The sequence below is a fragment of the Prionailurus viverrinus genome, chromosome B4 (genome assembly GCF_022837055.1).
Source record: "Prionailurus viverrinus isolate Anna chromosome B4, UM_Priviv_1.0, whole genome shotgun sequence".
NCBI classification, from domain to species: domain Eukaryota; kingdom Metazoa; phylum Chordata; class Mammalia; order Carnivora; family Felidae; genus Prionailurus; species Prionailurus viverrinus.
Genome location: NC_062567.1, coordinates 93,985,802 through 93,998,803, shown reverse-complemented (window position 1 = coordinate 93,998,803; position 13,002 = coordinate 93,985,802). Strand labels below are relative to the sequence as shown.

General features: G+C 37.6%; 1 protein-coding gene across 1 annotated transcript in view; it reads right to left on the bottom strand.

The window, feature by feature from the left end:
- Positions 1-13,002, bottom strand: part of TRHDE (thyrotropin releasing hormone degrading enzyme) — a 397,960-nt gene that overhangs the window by 266,322 nt on the left and 118,636 nt on the right. The window contains exon 3 of the mRNA XM_047868299.1: positions 11,906-12,032. Coding sequence (XP_047724255.1) covers positions 11,906-12,032 — 127 coding nt within the window. The remainder of the gene's footprint in view (positions 1-11,905; positions 12,033-13,002) is intronic.

Here is a 13,002-nt window from a genome sequence, read left to right as displayed (position 1 = left end):
ACAGCCATTATTTTGTTCTAAATACAGCTGCTCTATCTAGAAAATACAGAAAATACAAATTATTTATCTTGCTATGTTAATATCAAATAACCAAGAAAGAGAAAGAGGCATAGAAAGATTGTTCCCTTTCACTGTAGCTACATAGAAGTGTAAGCCACAGGGGGAATAAAGGAAAACTCATAGTTTTTCAAGCCTGTCTAAACTCTAGTTGAGAGGAACTGACATCAAACCTTCATTTGAAGTCCTGTTGTAATTCAGCAAATCCTGTTGAACCTCCTTTCAAAATACATCAAAATTTGCCCACTTCTCTCCATCTCCACTGTCACCACTCTGGTCTGATACAACATTATTTCTCAGATTAATGCAGTAGCCTCTCTCTGCTTTGGGCTTGGACCCAGCCCTTCCCCCAACGTTCTACATGATGCAGACAATGCAATCCCTTAAAAATGTAAGTCATGCTGGACCATGCCTGCTATGGACTGAATTGTATCCCCTCCAAATTCATATGTTGAAGCCTTAACTCCCCATGTGATGGTATTTGGAGATGAGGCCTCAGGAAGGAAGATAATTCCATTTAGATGAGGTCATGAGAGTGGGGCTTTCATGATAGGGCAGTGCCTTTTAATAGAAGAAACACCAGAGAGCTTGTTGTTTCCCTCTGCTGTGTGAAAACACAGCAAGAAGGTGCCCATCTGCAAGCGAGGAGGAGAGTTCTCACCAGCATTGACTGGACAGGTGCCTGATCTCAGATTTCTAGCCTGCAGAACTGTGAGAAAATAAATTTGGGTTGTTTCAACCCAACTAGTCTATGGGTTTTGTTATGGCAGCCTAAGCAGACTAAAGTAATGCCTCTGCTCAGAATAAAAGTACGTCCCTTTCAGTGGCCAACCAACAAGTTCCTTCACAACCTGGCCCCATTTCCTTGTAGACTTCATCTTCCCCCACCCTCAGTCTCACTCACTTTGCTCCAGGCATACCGATCTCCTTGCTATTCTTTTTAAGTTTATTTATTTATTTGAGAGAGAGAAAGAATACACATGTGCAAGTGGGGGAGGGGCACAGAGAGAAGAAGAGAAAATCCCAAGCAGGCCCCACACTGTCAGCATGGAGACTGACACAGGTCTTGAACTCATGAACTATGAAATCATGACCTGAACCAAAATCAGGAGTTGGATGCTTAACCAACTGAGCCACCTAGGCACCCCTCTTTACTATTTCTTCAACAAGTCAGACATCCTTCTCCTCAGGATACCCTCACTCTTTCAAATTTTGAATCAGTTATCCCCATTTCAGCAAGGCATCCCCTGACCATCTACCTTATTTAAAACTACAACCCACCATTTCTGATACTCTTCTCTGCCTTATTTTCCCTATAGCAGTTATCACATAAATTTTTTTTATTTACTTTTGAGAGAGAGAGAGAGAGAGAGAGAGAGACAGAAAGTGAGCAGAGGAGGGGCAGAGAGAGGGGAAGAAGAGACCTGCAGGGGGCTCTGTGCTGAGAGCAGACAGCCCTGTGCAGGGCTGAAACTCACAAACTGTGAGATCATGACCTGAGCTGAGGTCAGACACTTAACCAACTGAGCCACAAAGGTGCTCCTAGCAGTTATCACTTTTTAACACTATATATTTACTGTCTACCTCTCTTCTTTACTAAAATATAAGCTCAATGAGGACAGGGATTGATGTTTCTTCTTAACTGCTGATTCTCTAGTACCTAATAAAACAATGTCTAATATATAGTAGATAGGCAACAATGTTGTCAAATTCCTGAATAAATGTTTTCATCTCAGCCAACAAACAAGAGGGAAAAGAGCTGGTAGACAACTAAATAGTTATTTCACTTTTAGGTTGCAGAATCCTTCCAGGTGCAAAGTATAGCTTCTTAATAGCCTCCTTGCTTTAGGATTGCTATGATAATAAACCAAAAGTTCAATACTTCTAGATATCAACTCACCCATTTTTCACCAACAACTTCCTTTACATGAATCCTTAATGAGAAAATGGCTGCAGCTTCAGTTAACTCATCTTTCACCCCTTCCACTTATATTTACAAAAAAAGAACTTCCTTAGAAGTTTATAAGGTATATTACCATTGTTTCTTTGTTTACTCTACTAAAAAATAAATTATATTTTATTTGATTCACAAAGCAGCCAAAGCTTTCCCTTCTCTCCTTCTCCAACGTGGTGAAGAAGGTTAAAACAGGAAGAAACTAGAGATTACTTATTCACTCAACAAGAATTTATTAAGTGCCTACCTTGGGCCACACACTGCTCTAGGCAGAGAGAATAGAGCTGTGAACAGACAAAAATGTCTGCTCTCATAGAGCTTACATTTGGGGCAGTGGCAGGGGACACTTGGAGACAGATAAGAAATAAGACATAAATATATGCCAAGGGAAATAATAAAAAGTGCTATGGAGAAAAGTAAATTAGGGAAGAGAGATAGGAAATAATTAGCAAGGCTGCATTTTAAATAGAAGGGTCAAAGAAGACCTCACTGGGAAAGGTGGTATTTGGGCTGTGTATGTATCTGAAGGAAAAGTGTTCCAGGCTTAGGACGGAATGAGTGCAGAGGCCTAAGGCTGATGCATGCTTGGTACATTGGAGAAACAGCAAGGAAGGTGCTGCAGCTGAAACAGAATGAGTAAGAGAGAAGTAGGAGATGAGTCAGAGTAGTAGCAATGGGCCTGATCCTCATGGGTCTTGCAGGACAAAGCAAAAGTTCTGGATTCTACTCTATAATTAATGAGAAGCCATTGGAATATTTGAGTAGGAGCGCAACATCATCAGACAAGCCCAATCCTTCATAAGAACCTGGTAGATTCAAATATGTCATGTTCTCACACCCCTTGACCCAGATAAGAAAGCATCGTGGCTGGAATGAGAGTAGCTGTGGACATGGTGACAAGTGATCAGATTCTGAATACATGTAGAATATGGAACCAGAAAACCATTTATTGATGGTTTGGACATGTAACATGAGAAAAAAAGATTATAATTCCAGTCATTTTTTTACATAACCAACTTTTGAAGGAATAAAATTGCCCTCTCCTAAGATAGGAAAGACAATGAAAGGAACAAGATAGCGGTATAAGATCTGCAGCTCCAATTTGAACATATTAAGTTCAGATCCTCATTAGGCATCCAAATGTAGATGTCAGACAGCCAGTAGAATGATGAAATTTGGAGCGGAGAAGAGAACAAGTCTGGATCTGTAAATCTGGAAATCATCGCCATCAAACTGTAGTATTTAAACCTATGAGGCTGGATGAGGTCACCAGCAACATAGATAGCAAAGATAAAAGGTCCAAAATCTGAGTGCTGAGACACTCCAATCTGAATCAGCTGGAGAGGGGGATAGAGGGAAAAAACGGACTTGGAAAGAATGGCCAGTGATTTGGTAAAAAAACAAAAAAAAAAGAAAACAGGAAAATGTGTTATCCTAAAAGACAAGAGAAAACTGTTTCAAGACATTGGAGAGAACAACTGTCAGATACTGCCGACAGCTCAAGAGGAGGACTTAGAATTGGCCGCTGGGTTTAGCAATGTGGAGCCATTTTGAATCTGACAGGAGCAGTTTTAGTACAGTGTTAGGGCAAAAACCTGATGGAGAGGGTATCCAAGAGACAAGGGAAAGAAAGAAATCAGAGTCAGTGTAGATGGACAACACTTTCAAGCAGTTCAGCTGTAAAAGGGAAGAGAGAATGGTGTAGTAGCTGGAGTGAGGGTGTGTGGTGTGTGATTAAGTTGAGGGAAACCGCACCATATTTTTAATGTTGATGGAGGGAGATCCAATAGAGAAAACTGAAGATTCAGGAGTGGGAAGGGAAGACTGCTGAAGTGATGTCCTTGAGCAGGTGAGGGAGGATGCACAAAGGAGGAGGTGTCCAATGCCGGAACACCACTTGACCCATACTAATACAAAAGAATGCAGAGTGTATGGCACAAGGCCCAGGCAATGACTACATATGAAAACACTGGAAGGAGCTATTTCCTAACTTAATGACCAAGCTTTAAGAGTCAACTACCTCTGTCAGAAAATGTACAACAATGTCTTGGAGGTCTCTTTGTAAACACGCCCTGATCAAATTAAGCACTTTCTAAAATTGCACCTATTTTCAGGATAAGCAATCTTTCACAATCCCTGAAAATCAGTGAGAATATACTTAGGACTAAATCCAAAGTTGTGAAGGTTTGAAATTCTTAAAACTGGAAAAGTAAGAAGGAGGGTAGTAAGCAAATAGAGCAAAGAACAAGCTACCAAAATAATTAAAAAAACATCTCTTCAACTAGATTTTAAGCTTCTAGTGGAAGAAGGCATTTGTCATTGCTGAATACAGTGTACATAGTAACTACTCAATAAATGCTTGTTGAATTAATTAGTTAATTCAGTTCTATAGTCGGTTTGTGTCGCATTAAATTCTCCACTCAGCATACCGTGGTTTGCTAGTTTACAGCAGTAATAATCTCATGCATCATTCCCACTAAAATGCACTGTTTTCATTGATTTCTTTCTTCTTTACTGTTCTGTTTATTTCTCTCTTTTTTTGCACTAGTTATTAAATATCACAAACATTGAGTATCTATATATGTTTTGTTTGTTAGTACAGTCTTGGAAGTATATAGCATCTAATAGCAGCAAAATAGCTTAACAAGAACAATTAAGTGGCCATATTATGGAATAATTAATGAAGGGGAAAATGCTTGTTAAACTGTGTTAAAATAACTGTAATATATTGAAGTAACTGTGTCCATTTTAATAGGATTTGGTGTTGTTTTACTACACATGGCTGTCAGAGTGAGGATTAGGAATATATGAAAAATATTTTCCTTTGAAAGAAATGATAACTGCTCTTTCGGTTTATGAACAAATCATCATATGAAGAGTTTTTCAGAAATAAATTAGTTTTATAAAATAGGGAGAGACTATTTGATTCTAAATGGGGGGGGGGAGGATAGCCATTTGAGGAAATTCATTTCTCTATACTACCTGGTAAATCAGAAGGCAAAGTACTGTCTCATCTGATCCCTTAACAATGTACTAGAATGTTAATCCACAGGGATGGCCTTACATTAGTTTCCATCAAGAAACCATAATATTAAATAGATCCAGTATAACTTCGAATATTTTTAGGAATTCTGGTTGAAAAAAGCATCTTGGGAGTAAATTGACATTATGCATAATTAGACCAGACTATACATAGAGACCCCAGTATTAAAAGCAGTATTACTTGAACCAACAAGACATATGTAGAGTATTCAACGTCTACCTAAGCAAAAGCAAGATTAGAAAAGTCATACTTTAAAACAAATGAAGTCTCAAATAATAACTGAAGTGTGAGATGCAAAACTAAGATGGAAACAGTATTATATAATTATCACTTCAAGTTAGAAACAACAAACATATCACAACTTAAAGAAAAAAGATGCATAACCACAGAGAGTGAAATACTTAGCGGTCAGTGCAAACATTTTATGAATGAAAAATCTCCCAAGCTTCACTACTTGCAAATAGCCCATCATCATCATCACCACTACCACCACCAACACCACTATAATAAAAAAGGGAATATATCTGTGATAGCTTAAACAAAACTCAATCATTCAAGCTAGCTGCTTCTATTCATGAACTTCAATAGGGCAATTTATCCCATAAGTTATCCCATAACTTCTCTCATTATAGAAAAAAAATAGACTCTATCAACACGATACATAAAGCCCATGGGATCCAAGGGCTTTCCCTACTACACATTTCTCAAAATGATATCTCCCCTTTCTTCTCCACCTCCGATTAAATGTGTTTCTTTTTTCAGCACTCAAGTAAATATAAAGCTTCTTTTTATGTGCATTTCATGCCTACAGCATTGTGCAGTGATCCCACATTCTTAACTTAACATGGTACTATATTTTTGTCCTACAAAATTTCGGTGTTTGATTATATTCTGTATTGTGTGAGTCTCTAATCCATTAATTTCAGTAAATATTGTATTATCTCCTCAACAAAACCACAATCTCCTTGAGGCCAGACATTCTTGTTACAAAATACCTGTGGCTCCTTCTACAATCACAGCAGGTAATGAATTCTTCATAAAAGCACAGTGTACTGAAAAGAAGCAATCAAGCAAACTCCCTTACAAAACTTATTGATTTACAAATTACAAAGTAGCAGCAAAAGGAAACTAAAAACTATCTGCCATAATTAATTGAAATACAAATAGGATGAATAACAAAATACTGTAATACAAATCTGAGTCACTTTATCTGCTACCTAATTAACTTATAAAGCAACTATGATGAAAAACTATTTAAAATATTCAAATACAGAGTGGGGGGATGGGTGAAATATAAGACGAGGATTAATGCACTTGAAGTGATGAGCACTGGGTGATGTATGAAAGTGCTGAATCGCTATATTGTATACCAGAAACTAATATAACCACTCTATGTTAACTACACTGGAATTAAAATAAAAGAAAATGATACAGTATTCAAATAGATCTTCTAGTTGATGAAATTATGAGTTATAAAACATGTACTTCTTTAATTTTTTTAAGTCTCCAAATTTTCTACAAGGACCATATATTACTTTTAATATCAATATGAAATTAATAAAAATATGTATTACATTATCCCTCTAGTAATCAGATTATCTAGTTTATTAATGTGACCCATATTTAATTCTCTGGATCTTCAACATTTCTAGAATCTGTTTGAGCAGAATTTCAAGATTCTGGAGACAGACAGCCTGGACTTGAATTATAAATCCTCTAATTCCTGCTGTGTGAACTGAGTACATTACTTAGTCACTTAGTGCCTAAATTTCCTCACCTGGAAAATGAGAAAATAACAGGTACTACCTCAAAGGCTGTGGAAAAGATTAAATGGGTTAGAATGTACAAAGTCCTTAAGAATGGCCCATCGTTTATAAATATAAATCCATTTGGTTTTGTAGCTGTGGTCAATGTTCTTGAGATTAGAGGACAGATAGCTTAATTCTTTATATGTCTACAAAAATCTTGTTGTAAAGTAAACCTCTATGCCTTTGAGAGTTTTAGGGAAAATAGGACACACAGTTATATAGAAAGGCTTCTGGTATGTATCTTCTGCTTACAACCCAATTCCAAGCAAGAGGAAATCTCTACAAACTTCATACAATTAAGGTTTCATTATCTAACTTAGAGATTTTAAAAACAAATCATCATACAGTATACACTGGCTGCCTATTTTGGCTCAAAATGTTAAAGGAATATCTTTGTGCAACAAGGAGAATAAATTACTGTCCTAACAACAAGCATCAGAATTCCTCTTAGGGAGCCATCCTGATAAACTACTTGGAGTGGAAACTCAAATCCTTGGAGAGGATCTAGCATGAGATGATGCCACAGTGGAGAAAGTGAAACTATTCAGCACTAAGAATGAAAAAGAACTTGGGTAGAGAGAAGATATCGCAGGTTTATGACAGAACAGCAAAGTGACTTTTAAGAAAAGATCCAATATTATACTTTACGGGTTTGTTGCATTTCATTTTGCTTCTTGCGGTATAATGGCCTAGCGTGCACACATGCACACATCACCTCCAAAGCTTCAGTAGTGTCAGGTTACCTGGAGGAGAGTTTTCTTACTTGTTTTGATTTTCAGTTTTCTAATGCAAATCAAAGAGAGGCAAGTTCCATGTCTCCCTTGATACGGTTTGGGACAGGGTCAGATCTGCAACGTAAGGGGCTACCAGTTCACAGAAACAGCTCTTATCCAGAGGTGAGCAGTACTAGATAGAACACAAACATTTCTCCCTTCTCCTCTATTCCCAGAACACTCCCCACTGGGAATTTTCAGAAGTACCAATCTGTGGTCTAAACTCACTGTCTCTAGTCACTGTATCCCCTCCCAGTTCCACCCCCATTTGTTCTTGAACACACTTCTCTGGCCTTTGCCCTGAAACTGCTCTTGTCAAGATCACTATGACCTTCACATGGCGAGCACCAATAAATGGTCAATTCTCAGTGCCCATCCAACTTGAGTTACCACAATTTAACATCTGCTCACTTTTGAAATTCTTCATTAGATGGTCAGAAATACTACAGATACATGTTTTCTTAGTTTCTCAACCAGTTGCTCCTTCTCTGAAGTCTTTACTGGATCCTAATGTCCCTACCCTCTGAACACTGCATCAGCCCCTCCTTGTTCCTATTCTCTTTTCTATCTGCTCTCACAGCCCTGGTAAGTCCATATAGCCTCACCACTTTCTATATCATCATATGCTGGCAAATGGATATCTGTAGCCAGATTACTCACCCAAACATCATATTGATAAGTTCAACTGCCTATGTGAGTTCCTTTCAAGACATCAAGGTGCCACCTGAATGGTTAATAGACATATCAGTCTCAAAAATTATCCCCTTCCACAATTGTTCTGTCTCAGCAAAAGGCAATTCCATCCTTATTCTCAGGCCAAAAAAAAAAAAACAAACAAAAAACCTTGGAGCTGTCCTTGGTACCTCTCTCTCACATCCCACATTTTCTTCATCTGCAAATATTTCTGTCTATGTTTTCAATATATATCCAGAATTGTACCACTTCCAACTACCTCACTGTTAGCATCTTAGTCCAAGCCATAATCATTTTTTTCCTGAATTTTGCTGGAGCCTCTTAACTGTTCTTCATGCTCCACACTTTGCCACTAATCAGGGTCTCAGTTTCAGCACTATTGACATTTGGAGCTAGTATTATTGTGGAGGCTGCTGAGTGCATGATAGGATTTTTAGCAGTACTAACCACTAAACACAAGTAGCACACACTCCCCCACCACCCACCTTGAGTTGTGACAAACAAAATGTCTCCAGATATTGCTAAGTGCCTCAATTAACCCCTGATTAAGAACAATTGCCCTATAGTGTATTTTCTTTTTTTTTTTAATGTTTATTTATTTATTTATTTTGAGAGAGAGAGAGAGAGAGAGAGAGAGAGAGAGAGAATCTTAAGTAGGCTCTGCACTGTCAGCACAGAGCCTGACTCAGGGCTTGATCTCACGAATTATGAAATCATGGCCTGAGCTGAAATCAAGAGTCTGATGCTTAATCACCCAGGCATCCCACCCTACAGTGTATTTTCAAACTAGGTGCATAGCTCACCCTTTTTTGACAGAAGCCAGATTATGTAATACGTCTGCTCAAAACTGACCAATAGATTTCCATCTCACCCAGGAAAAAAAGAAGAAGAAGAAAAGAAAAGAAAAGAAAAGAAAAGAAAAGAAAAGAAAAAGCCAGAATCCTTAATACATCATCTTTTCCACATCCATTACTCCTTCCTTGACCTCATCTCCTATTTCACACCCATTTACTCACTCTGTTTCAGTCATACTTGCCTTTTGCCTATTCCTGAAATATACCACCAAGCTCCCCTCTCAAGATCTGGGCAATTTGTTTCCTCTGCCTCTATGCCTATATATCCTTGTCCCACAATATCATTTGGCTTGTTCCTTTACTCCCTTAAGTGATTTGCTCCAAAGTCAATTTCCCAATGAAACCTTCTGTATTTACTCATTTTAAAATTTCAGCCACCTTCCCGTGCCTCATCTTCCTCCCACTCTTCTTTTCACTCCATTCTAGCATTACTTTTAATAGCATTTATCTCCATCTGATATGCTATATGTGTTAATAATTGCTTTAATGTCTGTCTTTACCCAACAGGATGTAAGCCCCAGGAGGAAAGGGATTTTTGCCTTTTTCATTCACTGCTGTATCCCCATAACATAGAAGAGTGTGGGTGGGAAGCACTCAATAAGTGCTTATTAAATAAATAAGGAAAGGAAGAAAAGAGGGAGGGAAAGAATGAAGGACAGAAGATGGAAGGAAAGATAGAAGTGGGGAGGGAGAGAGAAAACCATCTTCGATAGATCTGAAGGGTCAAGGCAGACACAGTTCATCTCTAGGACACATCCACATGTACCATTAACAAAGACTGAGTTGGTTTCCATAGAATTTATTTAATCATTATATACAATGGGAACTAAGGATCTGTCAAAATGCTTCTGTGCTTAGAAATTTTATATAGGGAGTATTTAGAAAGCATACATATAAATCCATTAATACACAGCTCTAAATATCTATAGATATATAAATAAGTAGAATTTTAAAAGGAATTTTATAAAGTGCCATAGACCATGGTAACTCCCCTACATACATAAAAAGGAGTGTGCTGGGTTAAGTCAAATAATTCAATTATATACACCATAAGGAGCTTAACAAGTAATAGTAACAGTGAACAAAGCTCTTTTCTACCAGATGAAAGCCTGCATGGTTCAATTGTGAGTGAAAGAGAGGAACAGAAATGCTTCCTGCTGCAAGCTGACAGTTACATGGAACCCCCTGAAGTTATAAATTGAGTTCCTCTACTAATTACTGGTCTGAAGGGGACAAAGATCCACATTTTATTTCTCTTGCTGAACTTGCAACATAAGCACTTGTGAATTTTACATTAGGGTCAAGCTGGGAGGTTCCCAGCCGGTTTTACCTGGAGTAGAGAACAGTGTCACCTCCCATGCAAATGAGGTCAGATAGTCCTTCCTGCATTGGGTGCCTACCAGGGAGATTTCAGTGTAACAGATGCTAATAGGAAGTTGAGTAGAGGAGGGGAGAGGGAAAGAAGGGAAAAAAAAAAAAACTAAACTAAACTAAATATAGATCCTATTTGAAATAAAATTTTGTTTAGAAATTTGAAATAAAATCTTATAGATTCTAAGAGCACATCTTTCAGAAAGAACTCCGAATTTTGTAATATCATTCCTTAAAATTGTATGCCACACCAATTTAGTAACAATATCAACTATTTCATCTACTTCCTAAACAACTCATTGTAAGGCCAATAAAGCTACGCAGCAGGCAGGTACTTTAATAAAATAGACCCAGTTCTCCAGAGAGAGGAACCTGTGGTTCAAATGCTAACACTTTTGATCAGGTAAGCACTTTATTCTTACCAATAAGCAATCACTTTTATGTGGATGCTGATCGAAATGTTCTTGAGAAGGAAAATAAAATGGGCAGGGGCTGGGGCGGGGGGACAAAATACTGCTATGATGTAACATTTCAAAACAGGTTTTCTGAGAAGGAAAAATAACTACAGCATTTCTAATGGGTATACGTACCCTTTCTAACTTCCTGGAAAGTCACAGTTCACTCCCCTGAAAAAGCGGTAGCTTCATTCGAATTTGGATAACAAAATTCACTCATTTATTCACTCAACAAATGATTACTGAACATATTATCTTTGTAAAAGGAAGTAAGAATATTGGTGGTGAACACAATCTCTTCTCTTCCATTATACAGTTTTTATTCTACCTACTATACCTGTACTGACATATGACTAGACAAAAATAATGTGAGGGACAATTAATACGTTGAGATCCAACATCTGAGAATTAGGAAAAAGAAAATAATCAGAGTGTCTTCTCAGTGTAAAATATTGAAGAGTTCTGGGAGTCATCAAGATTTAACTTGAAATCCCAGCTCCTCCACTTATTGGCTGCCTGGATGAATGATATATTCCCTGGATGTCAAGTCCCTTGGGTGGAAAATGTTCTAACAGTACCTACCCATCCAGTAGCCATGAGGATTAAATGAGATGCTGGCAAGCACCTCTCCACAGTACATATTCAACAAATTATAGCTACGTGGTTATCTTTTGGAAACCTAAACTTACACAATGCCTTTCTTAATCCCTATGAAGACTTCTTGGCAAGACCTAAGAAACATTAGGTTTTATTTTACCTCTTCAGAAGAAATTAGTTTCCTCATGCTCATCTTCTCTAACGTATTACTCTTGGAATTTTCACATCTGAAATAAATGCACGAAAAAAATTTGCACCTTCAAGGATCCCTTCCAATAAAATAACCATGAAAATACTTACCTAGTTTTGGCAAGGAGTAGGGCACTTTAAAGTAGTCTTCATAAAATTCTATTAATCTCTTTGTTATATGGAGAGCATAGTCCCCAGATCCTCTTCTGATAGCATCAGGTCTTGCATATAATCGTACCTAATTAAAAATATATATAAAAGCTACATTAGCCTTTTGGTATTCAAGTTTTATCTTCCCTGCATATATGAATCTGCACAAATCACTTTGAATACTACAAAAATTAAACAGTATTCTTATTCATATATCAAAGCACGCTGTAGCTGAAAGAACCAAACTTGAACAATTAAAGTAACCAAGTTGAGCAAGTCACAATTTCCTTGCTTTATAAGATGACATAGAGAAGATTTATACACCTTGCATCAAAATAAATATTCGAGTTATCACTTACATGTGCTTGCTGGAGATATGAAGGTACGGTGGATTAGTATAATGGTTCCCTGACAATGCTGTAAGTAGGCAGGATATGGTAGCTCCACAGGAAAGAAAATTCATGGTTTGTTAAAGACACATTGCATCAAGCTTTGGAAGTATCACCAGGCTGAACAAAATATAATTTGTGCTTCCTTCTTTTCTTTGGAACCAACTGTCCTTATCCCCAGTAGGCAAAGTAGGAATCGCAAACTTTTCATGTACATAAATAATCGCCATGCTGGAAGGCCGTCTGCAACGGTTCCCAGCTTCAAAACCAGCTGAAGTGTTTCCTATCTCTAACACAATTCGGATACTTAATATTGATTTTTAAATCAAGCATTGTATATTATCTAGTCCTCGGCCAAAAAGAAGCCTGAGGCAAATAACATAAAACTGAACAAAACTAACAATTGTACAGAAAAGGTTAAAATGAGATTAGTTTTCATAAAGATTTCATAAAGCTATCCAGCATCTTTCTTTCCAAAGGCTAAATCTGTTTTTCACAGATGTGGCCCCTAATCCTCATATCAATTCTGTGAATAAGATATACGTGTATTTGTGGAGCAGTAGAGAAGACAGCAGGCTGGGAGTTGGGTGTTAGTCCTGCTCTGCCACTAAGCAAGCTGGGGGATATTGAACAAATTACTTAACCTCTTTGGGCCTCAAGTGTTCTCAC